This window comes from Meles meles, chromosome 13 (genome assembly GCF_922984935.1).
Source record: "Meles meles chromosome 13, mMelMel3.1 paternal haplotype, whole genome shotgun sequence".
Taxonomy (NCBI): Eukaryota; Metazoa; Chordata; class Mammalia; order Carnivora; family Mustelidae; genus Meles; species Meles meles.
The window spans coordinates 49,713,811-49,730,899 of NC_060078.1; the positions used below are offsets into that span (position 1 = coordinate 49,713,811).

General features: G+C 41.5%; 1 protein-coding gene across 5 annotated transcripts; it reads left to right on the forward strand.

Annotated features, from left to right (window-relative positions):
• Positions 1 to 845: 845 nt before the first annotated feature.
• ZNF32 (zinc finger protein 32) lies at positions 846 to 5,402 on the forward strand. 5 transcript variants are annotated; one of them, XM_046026258.1, is made up of 4 exons: positions 858 to 918; positions 2,688 to 2,785; positions 3,249 to 3,392; positions 4,624 to 5,402. In XM_046026258.1, the coding sequence occupies exon 4, from the start codon at positions 4,629 to 4,631 to the stop codon at positions 5,373 to 5,375; it is 747 nt and encodes a 248-aa protein (XP_045882214.1). In that variant the 5' UTR covers positions 858 to 918; positions 2,688 to 2,785; positions 3,249 to 3,392; positions 4,624 to 4,628; the 3' UTR covers positions 5,376 to 5,402. The 5 variants fall into 5 exon arrangements, with proteins under 5 accessions (XP_045882212.1, XP_045882214.1, XP_045882210.1 ...); XM_046026254.1 differs by having other exon boundaries at positions 3,249 to 3,388; positions 4,582 to 5,402; XM_046026257.1 differs by having other exon boundaries at positions 3,249 to 3,388.
• Positions 5,403 to 17,089: the final 11,687 nt, after the last annotated feature.

A 17,089-nucleotide genomic window follows, 5' to 3' on the forward strand; every position in this document is an offset into this window, starting at 1 on the left:
CATAGCAATAGTAAGTTTGCTTTATGAAGCCCTCCATTCAAGAGGCCAAACCAGTCTGCAAGTAGAAGCTCTGGAGCAGGGAGCCTGAAGAGGAAAGTACAGTGAGCAAGAGAGTTCCAGGAAAAAAGAGAGCGAAGGTTATTCTAAGGAGGAGGGAGTCCCAGGCAACAGCAGGAATTTTAAAGCCATTCTTGCCTATCCAAATTCCCTCTTGGGGAGAGGCCAAGATCCTGTAAAAGTGTGTTTGAGGGAGGCTTGGGGCACTTTTAGAGAACCTTTATCTCACAGACAGTCAGTGGTGGAGCCACCCACTTGCAAATTGAAAACAAGATCTTGCTAATCTGAAAGGAATAGCTCTACACCAGATAAAAGTATCCTCCTCTCAGACCCTTGAAAGTCTCTAGCTAAGTCAAATTCTTACCCACAGGCTCTACTTGACAGATTTGCTCCTAGCTTCAGAGCCTGAACTACTGACCAGGGTCTTTGCTCAAGCAGCAGCTCAACACATAACCCCAATGCACCCAAGGCTTTTCTCCCCCAAGATTTTGTTTCCTTCCATGAAATCCTCAAGAACCCCGGATTCCGGATTTCCTGGCCCAGCGGTCGGCTTTACTACGCTGCTATTCCAGGCCTAATCTGAGCGGCTGCGGGGCTCCTGGACAGAACGCCTCCGCCTACAGCACGAAGGGGATCCGACCGAGGGCCCCGCCCGGTCGGGACCCTCAGAGTCCCAGCAGCAGGGCGCGCCACGGAACTACGTTTCCCACAGTGCTCCAAGAAGCCAGGCCAGCCAAGGCCCGAGACCCGGCGGGCGGGCTCTCGCGCAGCCTCTTGGGAGTTGTAGTTCGGTCCGCACGCGCCGGCGCTGCTGTGGGCTCGGCGCCGGCCTTTGTCTGTCTGCGGGCGCGCGCCGCTGCGGTGAGTGAGGCCGCCGGCCGGGTCAGTGAGCCCGGCTAGGCGGGGCCGCGTGGGCAGGCTGCCGCCCCCGGGCCCTTTTCGGCCCCCGCTGCCCTAGAGCAGGCCTGGTCGGCCTGATCCCCGAGGGAGGCCACCCGCGAGGGGAGAGGCGTGCGGCCCGCAGAGAAGGGTCCAGCTGGACTGGAGAGCGGGATGCTGAGGTCCAGCACGCAGGGCGGGCCCGGGGGCGCCTGAGGCGGGAGGGGAGCGTATACCCGGGGGAGCAGGGGCCCCTCTGACCGCCGCTCCGCAGGACAGAGCATGTGTAAAGGCCCGGCACCCTGGAGACGCGGGAGGGGGAGGCCACAGGCAGGTGTGCCTGCGGCCTGCAAAGAGGATTTCACAACACGTTGGGGGAGGGGGGGTGTGCTCTCTCTAGGGAGGGGGAATGAGAGAGAGGACAGCCTTGTTAGGGTGGAGAATGGGAGAAAGGACAAAATGGATTCAGATGTGTAGAGAAAATAATCACCCCCACCCTCATCTCCTAAACCTGAGACTATCGCCCAAGAGGTTCCAAAGACAGCGAAGCTTACCCCCTCTGAGGGCTCTCCACTTTTGGCATTCAGTCTATACATGCCATCAGAGATTCTTCACATTTGTTTCTTTTATGCTACCTGATATGACAGTATTGTTAACCTATTTAGTTAGGGAAGAAATAGAGCCAGGGCTGTTTGGTTACTTGCCCAAGGCTGTATAGGGGTAGGGGAGATTCAAGGCAAGAATCCAAGTCTCTCCTGGCCTAATTCTGAGTTTTTCCAAAGGATAAATAGCCTTTGATAGGAAAAGCAATTTTCTATTAATAAAGCCACTTCAAAATTTTCACGAAATTATTTCCTCAGATTTGTGACCTAAGGAGAAAAATAAAACAATCTCCATTTATTAACCAAGGCAGTTCCTGAGACGCAGCTGAGTTGTTACTTGTTGGAAGATCTCATAGCATGCGGAGAAGCAGAGCTATAAATTCTACCCACTTGTTCTGACCAAACTATTTGCTGAATTCCCCAAAGACAGAGTCCGACCTTAGGCAGGGTTTAGGTTTTGTGCATTTTCCAGGGACTCCTGATGGATGTGCAGTTGTTGAGCAGTAGCACCTTGAACAAATGAATGTCCTGTAGCATCCTGGCAGTATCACAGAGGATATCGTAGATAAGGATATCATAGAGGATTCCTTTGTAGCCTCTACTCCAGATTGGAGGTGACAACTCCAAATACAAGTTTAAAATGACTCTCCAGTCAAAACAAACGTGGCAGAACATACAGTTGTCAAGACCAGATGTTCAGGTTAACAAAACCACTGTAGCATCACACCGCTATTTCATTAAATCAGGAGGCCTGCATTTTGATAAAACATATTGGCGGGGAATAAAGATTATGTACTGAACCACTGCATAAAGTGTACGAATTTAGTAATTAGGATCCTAAAGTAAGAAGAAAATACTCAAAAAGGGGGAGGGGAGAAGAAAAAGAGAGTGTAGAACAAGAGGATTCCTAGGATCTTGAAGAGTGGTAAAGTCCTGTCAAGCATTGTTATATTCTGTTCCATTTTATAAAAATTCTCACCAGCTCTTAATTGTCTAATTTAAGGGCATAGACTCTAGAAAGTCTTGAATTTGATCCTTTGCCCACCCTGGACTCCTTACTGGCTGTATGAGTTTGGACAGGTTACTTATCCTAGTTGGAGTGCCTTGGGCTTGGTTTTGGGAGTCTGAAGAAGGTCTTTCTTTTCCTAGAATTGGCAAGTATTTACACTTAGAATTGGTATTCTCATATCCTGAAGACTAGGAGAGGGGTGGTTCTGGATCTGGACCCTCCTAAATATTGTTAAAAGGTAAACATATGAGATCTCTTGTCCTTATAACCTGGGGGGAACTGGAGGGGAGAGCTGGAGCCATTTTCATCATAGAACAAATCATGAAGGCTGAAATGTTGGTTTTTTTAGATTCTGAATTCCTAAAAGAGCAGGTGGTTAGGTGGGGGAAGGAAGTGGGGGATCCCAATCACATGCCATAGCTAAAGTACAAACAGGAATGACCATTATCTTGGGATTGGCAGGAAGAGATACATGTGTTCTGTGCTTCCCACCTCATGTTTCCATCTTGTCTCATTTATATGTGGTCATGGTACCTTTAGACCAACTTTGGGTTTCATTATAGATGGCTAAGATTACCTCAGGCAATCCAGATTTCTTCCATTTACTCACACCCCAAATTTATCCTTCTTACTTATCAATTCCCTTGCCTTTTCCTGTTTTTCTTTTTATGTTTTTTGTTTGTTTGTTTTTTCCTCCTCAGGTGTTCAAGAATTGCTCATGGAAGAATCATATGAAGAGGTGGTGATTAAAGTCATACAGCAGGCGTGGACATGTTTGGATTTCCAACAGCTACCCTGCTGGATTGTCATGGAAGATATGCGCAGAATGTAGCATTTTTCAGTGAGTGAGTCGGTTGATCACTGAGATGCCTTTAAATCACAATATTTAGTATCCCTGTACTCAAGCACTGATCAGTAGGCTGAGGTAGCAGAGGAAACATTCCTTTGGAGGAGTTCACCATTCCTGGGGGTTACAGGGAAAGCCTGCAAGCTAGAATTAGAAATGAACAAGAGAATGATCTTGATATGGAATAGTTTTGAGGTAGTCTCTGAGAAAATGAACGTGTAACTTTACATCAGAGCACAAACGTTGAATAAGGGTAAGGCAAGAGAAAATCTTCCTAGGATGACTCCAAGAAAACTGTTAATAGTGATTAATGGACCCATAATTAAAGTGCAGTAGCAGGCTCAGATGCAGGGCAATATGGAAAGCACTGTCACCATGCATAGGAAGTGTCTGAGAATAACTTCCAAACCAAAATTGATTTCAGTTCCACCATAGCTTAGTAGACTGAAATAGCATGGATATTAAAGGGGAAAGTTCCTTGGATCAGATTCTATAATTGTCCTAGCTTGATCTGTGGCATCAGACAAATTGTTTAACTTCCTTGAGCTCCAGGCTCTTCATCTGTAAAAGGGGACAGTAAACTCTACCTTGCAGGGTTACTGGGACTAGAGATAATAGATGTAATGTTCCAAAGATTCTGATATATATTTTCTGATGTCCTGGAGCTGACTCCACTGTCAGGAAAATAGATTGGTGCAGAGATGATTTCTCATGTATTGGTCTCTCAGAACCCTGTACCTAATTTTACTTTTTCTTAATGAAGTGCCTCCAGAATCTTAAAGTTTTAGGCCCTGTACAACCTGGATCCATACCTATCTTGGAGTCAGAGAAAACTTGGTTATGCGACTCTATTTGATCTTATATAGTTTTCTTCATTTTTCTGAGCCTATATTCTTGTCTATAAAAAGGAGATAATCATGTCTACCTTACATGTTCTTTGGGAGGCTAAATTAAACTAAATTTAGAGACAGTATACTTCTGTGGAGCATGCTTGTGTTTGAATCCCAACTCTACACTTAGCTAACTGCAAGATCTGTGACAACCTCCCTGTGCTCTCATTTCTTTATCTGTAGCAATTTCATAGGGTTTTCATGATTAAATTATCTATGCAAAGTTCACAGTATAATGTCTGGCACATAATAAGCATTCAAAGCATTGTTTCTTTTTTCCCTATTCTTCTCACTCAGCATATTGGTGCCTCTTACATGACTTCCCTCTCATTTTACCAGATGTGATGACAGAAGCCCACCACAAATATGATCACTCTGAGGCCACAGGATCCTCAAGCTGGGATTTCCAGAATTCTTTCAGAAGAGAGAAGCTGGAACAAAAATCCCCAGATTCTAAGACACTACAGGAAGATTCACCTGGAGTGAGACAGAGGGTCTATGAGTGTCAGGAATGTGGAAAATCCTTCAGGCAAAAAGGCAGTCTAACCTTGCATGAGAGAATCCACACTGGTCAGAAGCCCTTTGAGTGTACCCATTGTGGAAAAAGCTTTAGGGCCAAAGGCAATCTTGTTACACATCAGCGAATACACACAGGAGAGAAGCCCTATCAGTGCAAGGAGTGTGGGAAAAGCTTTAGTCAACGAGGTAGTCTGGCCGTTCATGAAAGACTTCATACTGGACAGAAACCCTATGAGTGTGCTATTTGTCAGAGAAGCTTCAGGAATCAAAGTAACCTTGCTGTTCATAGAAGAGTTCACAGTGGAGAAAAGCCCTATAGATGTGATCAGTGTGGAAAAGCCTTCAGTCAGAAAGGAAGCTTAATTGTTCACATCAGAGTCCACACAGGCCTGAAACCCTATGCCTGCACACAGTGCAGGAAGAGTTTCCACACCAGGGGCAATTGTATCCTGCACGGCAAAATCCACACAGGAGAGACACCCTATCTGTGTGGCCAGTGTGGGAAAAGCTTCACTCAGAGAGGGAGTCTGGCTGTGCACCAGCGAAGCTGCTCACAAAGACTCACCCTTTGACCACCCTCTTCAAAGGAAGTTCTCTTTATGAATTAAAAGTTTAAAAAAAAAAAAAAAAAAACTCAGATCAAGCAACCTATCCAATGCTATGGAATGAATGGAGACTCTTTCAGAAAGACCATCATTGGGTAGGGCAAACTGACTTTTCTCCTTTCCCCCAAATAAGTATGAAAAATAAATGTCTTGTTTATTATCATTATCACATATGTTTCATAATTTGTCAGTTTATTTTGACCTAAGTTCCCCCAAGTACCGCCACTAATCTAGTGCATACGTGGGAGATTGTTCTATGTATAACAGATACAGATTTTCAATCTGTAGTTGACATCGTTAGTTTTTGTTTAAATCAACCCTTTATGAGACCCACGGTTTTTCTTTACATATTCAAATCAATCTTGTATCAGGATTCAAGAAGGGAAGAATTCATCCCAAAGAGCTTGGTAGCAAATCTTTATCATCTAGAGAGGTAAATTATATCAAAGGTCTTTGGGCACAGAAATACTTTAGAAATACTATGGGTTTGAATAGTAATGTAATATTGCTCCCAAAGATACCCTGATACCATTTGAAGATGTATACAAGAATGTTGATATTCCAATTCATAATAGTCATAAACTGGACAAAACCCAAAATATCCAACAGTAGGTAAGGTAATATATGATGGTATGTTCATATAATGAAATGTGACTCAGCAATAAAAAATAACATACAACTAATATATGCAATAATATAGAAGAATCTCAAAACTATGTTGAGTGAAAACACACATACACCCTAGGAAAACTCATCTAACAGAATAGAACTAATGGAATTCAGATAGTTGCTAACTGTGGCTGGAGGGAACTAGTAAGGACTGACTTAAAAAGGGCATAAGGCAAACTTATAGAGTGAAAACATGCTCTATCCTTATTTCAGGTGGTGGATGCATGGGTCTGTGCAATTGTCAAAACTCATTGAACTTAACAGGAGTCTATGCATTTTCTTATCTGTAGGTATACTTTAGAAACAATGAGGCAGTTTTAAAATACTGCACACAAGTTCTCTTAGCACTTATCTCATGAAGAGATGGGGGTCTGTCACCTCCACTTGAGTTTGGGTAGGCTTGTGACTGCTTCAAACACAAAAAACAACTGATACTATATGATTTCCAAAAATAGGTCTGAAGAGCCCTTTAAAGGTGTGAAAAGTTTCTGCCTGATTCTCTTGAGACTCTTACTCTGGAGAAAATCAGCTGCCATGTAAAAAGTCTATCTTGAGGCCACTATAATGGACAAGTTGCATGTAAATGCTCTAGTTGACAGCTTCAGCTGAGCTCCAACAGACAGCCAGCATCAACTACCAGCCATGTGAGTGAGTTACTATAGATGTCCAGGCAAGTGCAACCTTAAGATGACTGGAGCCCCATATGACATCTGACAAAAACTATATGAGAGAGCCCCAAGTAAGAACAGACTTCTCAAATTCCTAACACAAAAAGTCATTAGAGAAATCAAAAGCTATGGTTTTCTACCACTAAATATTTATGTTATTTACTATACAGCAATAATAGAACATAACATATTTTCTAAAAAGAGAAGATACTGTGAAAAGAAAAGGAAAAATCTGGGAGAATGACTTGAGATTTACTTACTGACTAAACCAAAACATGAAATTATGATTCGTGATTCATGAGAAAGCTTAAGATTTAAAAGTAAACATTTCTTTTGACAAAACAGAAGGCAAGGTATAGATTAGTTAACCCAGACTACAAGTTAGGTGAAGAAGTAAATGCTGGTCTCCAGCAGTCCTGCTCTGTAAGAAATTTATTAGAGAATTCAGTAACAATGAGGCAGTTTAAAAACGCTTCCCACGAGTTCTGTTAACACTAATCTCATGAAGAGATGGAGATTGGTTTCACTTCCACTTGAATCTGGGTAGGCTTGTAACTGCTTCAGACACAAAAAACAGAACTGATGGGACATGACTTCCAAGAATAGGTCTGAAGAGCTCTTTAAAGTGTGAAAAGTTTCTGCATGATTAGACAGATACATACATAATCTATATATAGATATCTTAGAATCCTTGTTCTGCAGAAAAGAAATGAGTATTTATAATAAAGAGTAAATAGGTCAGAAAATATAAAAGATCTTTAAAAATATTCTTCCTGGGGCTTCTGGGTGGCTCAGTGGTTAAGCATCTCAGCTCAGGTCATGATCCCAGCATCTTGGGACAGAGACCAACATCTGGCTCCCTGCTCAGCGGGGGGCCTGCTTCTTCTTCTTGAGCTCCCCTGTGCTTGTGGTCCCTCTCTGGCTCTATCACAAATAAAATCTTAAAAATAAATATTCTTCCTATTTTTATACATATATTATTAACATTCTCTAAAGATTGTTGGCTGCTTCCATTAAAGTAACAACAAAAGAGTGTTCTAGTTTAAGAGGACAATGTAGGAAGATCCTGGGTTCACCTCCTCACACAGACAATCTACTCTATAGCTACCTATGGAACAATTTCCTCTTAAAAAAAAAAAAAAGACCTAAAAACTTGCTGAGTGACTCTTACAGATAACACAAATAAAAAACTCATATTGGAACTGGTAGGAGAAGCTGAGACAACTGCCTTAAATCCTACCCCTGGTGCAGCCAACCCACAATCAGGAGGGAACCCACAACCTGGAGCTTCTTTCTGAGGAGTAGAGTTTGAGCCCCACATTGGGTACTTCAACTTTTAAGACTTGAGACATGAGTCCCCAAAACAACTAGCTTTGAAAACCAAGAGGACTCACATTCATGAGACCCACAAGTTAAGAGTGAACTGAAAAACAGCTCTTAAAGAGCTCTCTTGCTTGGACTCACCCCAGGGACCAGCCAGAAGCAGCCAATTGAGAGGTACTCAGACTTCATATGAAAGAAACTTTTCTTAAAGTGATGGCCTGAGGCACAGACATCTTTTTTTTTTTTTTTTAAGATTTATTTATTTATTTGACAGAGATCACAAGAGGCCGGCAGAGAGAGGGTGGTAAGCAGTCTCCCCGCTGAGCAGAGAGCCGGATGATGCGGGGCTCTATCCCAGGACCTTGAGATCATGACCTTAGCTGAAGGCAGAAGCTTAACCCACTGAGCCACCCAGGTGCCCCGAGGCACAGGCATCTTAATTTAACACACATCTAGGGCCCTTGCATCTCCAGGGATGGAAGATGGCTGGCTCCCTCTGCCTCACTTCAGCTCACGGGTAACTCCCATAAAACAGCTCATACCCTACTCTGGCACACCAATTCTTGCAGCTGTGGCCCAGGGGAACAACTCTAGTCACCTGGCTCTGGTAGCCAGCCAGTGGGGCTTATGTTCAGGGCCCACAGAACTGTAACCAATGGAGAATTAGTTCTTAACTAGCTACCACCCTCAAAGCACAACAAGAGACAAGAGAACAGGCACTCAGTCTTTCCATGAAAGAGGCCTATTAGCGGGTGCCTGGGTGGCTCAGTGGTTTAAGCCGCTGTCTTTGGCTCGGGTCATGATCTCAGGGTCCTGGGCTCGAGTCCCGCATCGGGCTCTCTGCTCGGCGGGGAGCCTGCTTCCCTCTCACTCTCTCTGCCTGCCTCTCTGCCTACTTGTGATCTCTCTCTGTCAAATAAATAAATAAAATCCTTAAGAAAAAAAAAAAGAGGCCTATTAGCTTATCTTCATAGCTGTGGCCTGAAGGGCAGGATTCTAATTAAACATACAAGGGCACACTATAATTCTCTCCAGAGATCTCAGAGGGCAGTCATTATCTTCATTCTCCCTCTGCTGTGCTCCACAGCACCAATATTTCCCAGAGACATGCTTGCACATGTCTCTGGTGTGCTGGTTTTTATGGGTGAAACCCAGAGGGCACCCCCTTTTTCTGGTGGCCAACAGGGCTTTGTTCCTGTATCCCACGGGACTGTAACAAACAAAGAGACAAGTCTTGGCTGGCTACCAACCCTAAGACATTGTGCACAGAGGAGACTGAAACACACCCCCAGTCTTTCTGGGAAAGAGACCTATTTGCTTGTCCTGGAATATCAGCCTGAGGGGCAGGCTTCTGGTTTGGCACACAACTAGGTGCCTACTGAGATACACTAACAGATGGCCCAGTGGATGCCATGTTCACACTTTCTCTCTGCCTCACTCCAAGTCATTGGTATCTCCCAGAAGGAAATTTGTATGCTCTCCTGGCACTTATATAAATATAAGTCTATATTTAGTATAGTCCCTATACTATATACTATATACTATAGTCCCACCCAGGGGACACTTGTAGAGCATCTAGCTATGATGGCCAGTGGGACTTGCACTTGTGGCCCCACAGGAAAATATATATTTGCATAAGTTAGAAGCTGCTGCTTGAGCTGAACCTAAGGGCTGATTGATACCCTACTCTTTGGGACACTGACAGGTCTTAATGCACCCTCAGCTACTAGGAGTCTCTAAATTAAAATAGATTGCTTGGACAATCACAAAGGTTTGAGAGAAACCAAGAGTTGGGGCAGGGTTGAATGATAAGGTTCATCTACTATACAAGTCCACTTCATCAGAACTGGGAAAGGTGGCTATTTTATCCAGTGCATAGGAACCAACACAGAGAGATGAAAATGAAGAAACAGAGGAATATGTTCCAAATGAAAGAACAAGATAAAACCTTGGGGAAAAAATTCTTAATGAGTGGGAGAAAATAAGTGATCTACCTGAAAAAGAGTTCAAAATAATGGTCATAAAGATGCTCACTGAACTTGGGAGAAGAATGCATGAACACAGTGAGAACTTGCCAAAAAGGTGCAGAAAATATAAGAAGGAACCAAACAGAAGCCACCAGGGTGAAGAATACACGAAGTGAATTGAAAAATATTGTAGAGGGGTTAAATAGCAGACTAGACAAAGCAGAAGGAAGACTCAGTAAACTTAAAAACAAGGCAGTAGAACTCACCCAATCAAAGTAGCAAAAAGAAAAAAGAATGAAAAACAGTGAAGCTACCTTAAAGAACTTATGGGACAACATCAGGTGGACCAACGTTCACATTATAGGGATTCTAGAACGAGAACAAAAAGAGGTAGACAATTTACTGGAAGAAATAGTGTCTAGAAATTTCCCTAATCTAGGGAAGGAAACCAATATCCAGAACCAGGAATCCCAGAGTTCCAAATAAAATGAACCCAAAAAGACTCACACCAAGACACATTATAATTAAAGGGTCAAAAGTAAAAGACAAGGAGAGAATCAGAAAAACAACATGACAAAAACAACTTGTTACATGCAAGGAAACCTCCCATAAAAACTTTGTATACCAGGAGGAGGTAGCTTGGTATATTCAAAGTGCTGAAAGAAAACTGCCAACCAAGACTATCCTACCCAACAAAAGAAAAAAAATTCCTTCATAACTGAAAGCAAGATAAAGAGTTTTTTAAACAAACAAACAAAAAAAGTTTTCCAGACAAGTAAAAGCTAAAAGGAGTTCATTACCACTAGACCAGCCTTACAAGAAATATTAAAGGGACTTCTTTAAGCCGAAAAAGAAATAGACACTAATTAGTAACAGGAGAAGTTGAAAGTATAAATTTCATCAATAAGGTAAAAAAAATACATATAAAGTTTAGAAAAATCTAATGTAAATGTGGTAGATTAATCAATTATAAAGCACGTATGAAGGTTAATAGACAAAAGTAGTAAGAATGACTGTAACTATAACAATTAGTTAAGGGATACACAAAATAAAAAGGTATAAAATGTGACATCAAAAACAAAATTTTGGGGGAGTGAGTAAAATTCAGAGCTTTAGAATACATTCAAATTTAGGTTATCAGTTTAAAATAGACATTCTAAGTTGTTACATGTAAGCTTCAGAGAAAGGAATCTAAACATACCACCAAAGAAAATAATCAAATCATAAAGCAAGAGAAGAAGATAGGAACAGAGGAACTACAAAAACAGCCAGAAAACAATTAACAAAATGGCATTAAGTACATCCCTAGCAAATTACTTTAAGTGAATATGGACTTAAATTATCTAATCAAAAGATACAGAGTGGCTGAATGGATAAAAAACAAGACCCAGGGCAACTGGGTGGCTCAGTCAGTTGAACATCTGACTCATGGTTTCAGCTCAGGTCATGATCTCATGGGTTGTGGGATCAAGCCCTGGATCAGGCTCCATGCTCAGTGGAGAGCCTGCTTGAAATTCTCTCCCTCTGCCCTTCCCCTTGGCTCATACACACATGTATGTGCTCTCTCTCAAATAAATAAATCTTTAAAACAACAACAAGACCATCTCTATACTGCCTATAAGACACTCACTTCAGATGTAAGGACACACACAGACCGAAAATGAAATGACGGAAAAATATATTCCATGCAAATGAGAACCAAAAGAAAGCTGGGGTAGCTATACCTATAATAGACAAAATAGAACTTAAAACAAAGACTACAATCAGAAACAAAGAAGGCCATTATATAATGATAAAGGGGTCAATCCAACAAGAGGTAAAACATCTGTAAATATTTATGCACCCAATATAGGAATGCCTAAATATATAAAGCAATGTTAACAGAAATAAAGGGAGAAAAAGACAACAATGCAATAATACCAAAGGACTTTAATACACCACTGAAATCATACAGACATAAAATCAGTAAGGAAACATGGCTTTAAACAACAAGTTAGACCAGATGGAATTAACAGATATATAACATATATATAAGACTATAACAGATATATATAGAACAGTCCATCCTAAACCAATAGAATACATTCTTTTCACACATGGAACATTCTCTAGAATAGATCAGATATTAGGCTACAAAACAAACTTTAATAAATTTTAGAAGACTGAAATTTATTTCAGTCTTATATCAGACATTACAACTGATACCACAGAAATGCATATCAGGCATCTTTTCTAACCACAATGGTATGAAAGTAGAAATCAATTACAAAAAGAAAACTGGAAAACTCACAAATATGTGGAGATGAAACATGGTACTGAACAACCAATTGGTCATAGAAGAAATCAAAAGGGAAATTTAAAAAAACTTAAAGCAAATATAAATGAAAATATGGCATACCAAAACCTATGGGATGCAGCTAAGGCAGTTCTATGAGGGAAGCTCATAACATTTAATGTCTACATCAAGGAAAAAACAGATCTCAAACCATCTAACATTATACCTAAAGGAACCAGAAGAAGAACAAAGCAAAGCCCAGAGTTAGGGGAACCTGGATGGCTCAGTCAGTTAAGCATCTGCCTTCAGCTCAGGTCATGATCCCAGGGTCCTGGGATTGAGCCCCATATCAGGCTCCCTGCTCAGTGGGGGAGTCTGCTTCTCCCTCCCCCTGCTCTTACATTCTTGCTCTCCCTCTCTCCCTCTCAAATAAATAAATAAAATCTTAAAAAATAAACCAAAGTTAGTATAAGAAAGAACATAACAAGTATCATAAATAACATAGAGACTAAATAAATAATATAGAAATAAATAAATAACATAGAGACTAAAAAGACAATAGAAAAGATCAATGAGGGGTGCCTGGGTGGCTCAGTTCTTAAGCATCCCTGGGGTCCTGGGATCAAGCCCCATATTGGGCTCCCTGCTCAGTGGGAAGCCTGCTTCTCCCTCTCCCACTCCCCCTGCTTATATTGCCTCTCTCGCTGTCTCTCTGTCAAATAAATAAATAAAATCTTAAAAAAAAAAAAAGGAAAGATCGATGAAACTAAAAGTTTGTTCTTTAAAAAGATAAACAAGGGACGCCTGGGTGGCTCAGTCAGTTAAGCGTCTGCCTTCAGCTCAGGTCATGATCCCAGAGTCCTGGTATTGAGCCCCACATTGGGCTCTTTGCTCAGCCAGGATCCTGCTTCTTCTTCTGCCAACCTGCCTGTTCTGCCTGTAGCTCTCCATGCTCTCGCTCTGACAAATAAATAAATAAAATCTTTTAAAAAAAAAAAAAAAGAGATAACCAAAACTGACAAACCTTTATCAAGGCTAACCAAGAAAAAAAGATAAGGGGATTCAAAATCAGAAATGAAAGAGAAACATTACAACTGATACCACAGAAATGCAAAGGATCACAGAGCCTACTATGAACAATTATAGGCCAGCAAATTAGACCCCTTAGAAGAACGTATCAATTTCTAGAAACATAGAACCACCAAGATTGAATCATGAAGAAATACAGAATCAGAACAAACTGATTACTAGAGATTGAATCAGTAATCAAAAGCCTCTAAGCAAAAATGCAGGATTAGACGATTCACTGGTGAATTTTATCAAGCATTTAAAGGATAACAACAAGTACTTCTTAAACTTTTCAAAAATTAAAAAAGGAACATTTCCAAACTCATTTTATGAAAACTACAGGCCAATATCCCTGCTGAACATAGATACAAAAATCTTCAACAACCTATTCACAAAGCGGAGGCACCTAGGTGGCTCAGTCAGTTAAGCGTCTACCTTCAGCTCAGGTCATGATCCTAGGGTCCTGGGATGGAGTCCTGCATTGGGCTGCCTGCTCCCCAGGGAGTCTGCTTCTCCCTCTGCCCCTCCTCCCACTCATTCTCTCAATATCTCTTTCTCTCTCTCTCAAATAAATATAATCTTTTAAAAAATACATATTCACAAATCAAATTCAACAATATATTAAAAGAGTATACACCATGACTGGGCACCTAGGTGGCTCAGTTGGTTAAGCCTCTGCCTTTGGCTCAGGTCATGATCTCAGGGTCCTGGGATGGAGATCCGCATCAGACTCTCTGCTCAGCAGGGAGCTTGCTTTCTGTCCCCCTCTGCCTGCCTCTCTGCCTACTTGTGATCTGTCTGTCAAATAAATAAATAAAATCTTTAGAAAATATCAGATAAAAAAATAAAAATAAAAGATCATACACCACGACTGAGAGGATTTATTCCAGGGATGCAAGGATGTCTCAACATCCACGAATTAATCAATGTGATATATCATATCAGCCAAATGAAAGATAAAAATCCTATGATCACCTCAACAGATACAGAAAAACATTTGACAAAATTCAACATCTGTTCATAATAAAAACTCTCAACATAATAAAGACCATATATGACAAATCCACAGCTAACATCATACTCAAGAGTAAAAAGCTGAAAGCTTTTCCTCTAAGATTAGAAACAAGAAAAGGATGCCCACTCTCTCCACTTCTATTCAACATAATAATGAAAATCACAGCCAGAGCAGTTAGGTAAGACAAAGAAATAAAAGATATTTTATTTCAAATTAGAAAGGAAGAAGCAAAACTGTCACTATTTGCAGTTGACATGATCTTATATATAGAAACCCAGGGGCGCCTGGGTGGCTCAGTCAGTTAAACATATGACTCTTTTTTTTTTTTTTTTTTTAAAGATTTTATTTATTTATTTGACAGAGAGAGAGATCACAAGTAGGCAGAGAGGCAGGCAGAGAGAGAGGAGGAAGCAGGCTCCCTGCGGAGCAGAGAGCCCGATGTGGGGCTCGATCCCAGGACCCTGAGATCATGACTTGAGCCAAAGGCAGCGGCTTAATCCACTGAGCCACCCAGGCGCCCCTAAACATATGACTCTTGATTGAAGCTCAAGTCATGATCTCAGAGTTGTGAGATCCAGCCCTGCATCGGACTCCACTTTAGGCATGGAGCCTACTTAAGATTCCCTCCTTACCGCCCCCACCCCAATATGCATGCTCTCTCTCTGAAAAAGGAAAAGAAAACCCAAAGACATCACCAAAAACCAGTTGTTAGGTCCGTAATCAAAGGAGCGAGACTGATACAAAGCAAAGGTCAAACAAAGCTTTATTTCACGCCAAGCATCGAGAATCAAACCGACCGTTTGGGGCCACGTCCTACAGAGAGGGTGACCCCTCTCTGCCTTACAGATTAACTTTTAGACAGCAAAGGCCATGTGGTTGAGCCTGGCCACACACAGGTGGCCAATGAGATTTGTAACACACAGAGAAAACTGCACAGTCATGCTAGGTCACACACGGGTGGCCAATTGAATTACAATTCACCCCATAGTAGCTATTTGAACTAGCCTATCACCTTGGTCAAAATTGGCACCCAAAAGGCGGGGCCCACACTCCTTGGTAGCTAGGGAGACAGTGTGCCCGCCCCACTGATTGGATGTCTCCACCTGACCCGACTCATCCCTGACTTCCGGCTGTTATCTCCACCTGACCTGACGGACCCTTGTATTTGGGCTTTGTTACCTGGGACTGGTTTCCCGGACTTGCTTTTAAGTAAGTTCCCCTGGAGGGTAGGGGCAGGGTCAGTTTAAGTTTTACTGCATAAACAATAAAATGGCTGTTCAATCAAGGTGGAGCAGCTCTGGCTAAATAGTCCCTTACACAGCTAAAACTAATAAATGAATTCAGTCAAGGATAGAAAATATATAAATATACAAAATCTGTTGCATTTCTGTACACCAATAACAATCAGAGAAATTGAGAAAACAACCTGATTTACAATTGCACCAAAAAGAATAAAATATCTAGAAATAAATTTAACAAAAGAGGTGGAGAAAACCTGTACACTAAAAACGATAAGACATTGATGAAAGAAATTGAGTAAGACAAATAAATGAAAAGATATTCTGTGCTCAGGGATGGAAGAATTAATGTTAAAATGTCCACACTAAGGGCACCTGAGTGTCTCAGTCAGTTAAGTGTCTGCCTTCAGCTCAGGTCATGATTTCAGGATGCTGGGACCAAGCCCTTTTCAGCAAGGGAGTCGGCTTCTCCCTCTTCCTCCGCCTTGCCCCCTGCTCACGCTCACTCTCTCTCTTTAATAAATAAAATCTTTCAAAAACTTTAACTCATTGGGGCGCCTGGGTGGCTCCGTGAGTTAAAGCTTCTGCCTTCAGCTCAGGTCATGATCCCGGAGTCCTGGGATCAAGCCCCACATAGGGCTCTCTGCTTGGCAGGGAGCATGCTTCCTCCTCTCTCTCTCTGCCTGCCTCTCTGCCTACTTGTGGTCTCCGTCTGTCAAATAAATAGATAAATCTTTTTAAAAAATTAACTCATTAAACGTTAACCAATTAATTGAATGCTTTGTAATGGTTATATATTAAATGACTGCATGGAGGTCCAATGAGTGCATGTATCTTAATTTAATCATTGCCCTCGTGATACTATGGTGACCCCAACTTTTCTTTACCGTAGTCCTGTAAAGATGTTCTTTACTCTTTATTGGATTTTAAGAAGTAGAAATGTTAAGTCGAAGACTAGCTTTCCAAAAGTTGGTCAATACAGTCAAATTACGCTTCCCATCATCAAACAATTAATTCACAATTCCTTCAACGATATGTAGGTGTGCCTATTTTCTTGCAACTTCAAAAGCACAAAATACATTTCTTATAAATTTTTGCCAAAGAGGAAAAAAAAATTTTGATGATTTTAATTCACATTTCTCTAAAGCTGGTATATCTCTCTTTTTTTTTTAAAGACTTTATTTATTCATTTGACAGAGAGATTACAAGTAAGCAGAGAGGCAGGCAGAGAGAGGAAGGGAAGCAGGCTCTCTGCTGAGCAGAGAGCCCGATGCGGGGCTCGATCCCAGTACCCTGGGATCATGACCTGAGCTGAAGGCAGAGGCTTTAACCCAGTAAGCCACCCAGGCACCCGTGGTTATCTCTTTTTGACTATTTGTACTTGTTTTTTCTGACAACTGTATATTCATATTCCAAACCATTTCTCCATTGGGATTTCTATATTACTCTTTTCTTTCC

Coding starts and splice junctions, on each gene's coding strand:
- ZNF32 (XM_046026256.1), top strand. CDS start 3,319: ATGTTTGGATTTCCAACAGCTACCCTGCTGGATTGTCATGGAAGATAT. Junction 3,389..4,581: donor GCAGAATGTAGCATTTTTCA/GTGAGTGAGTCG, acceptor CTTCTCACTCAG/CATATTGGTGCCTCTTACAT.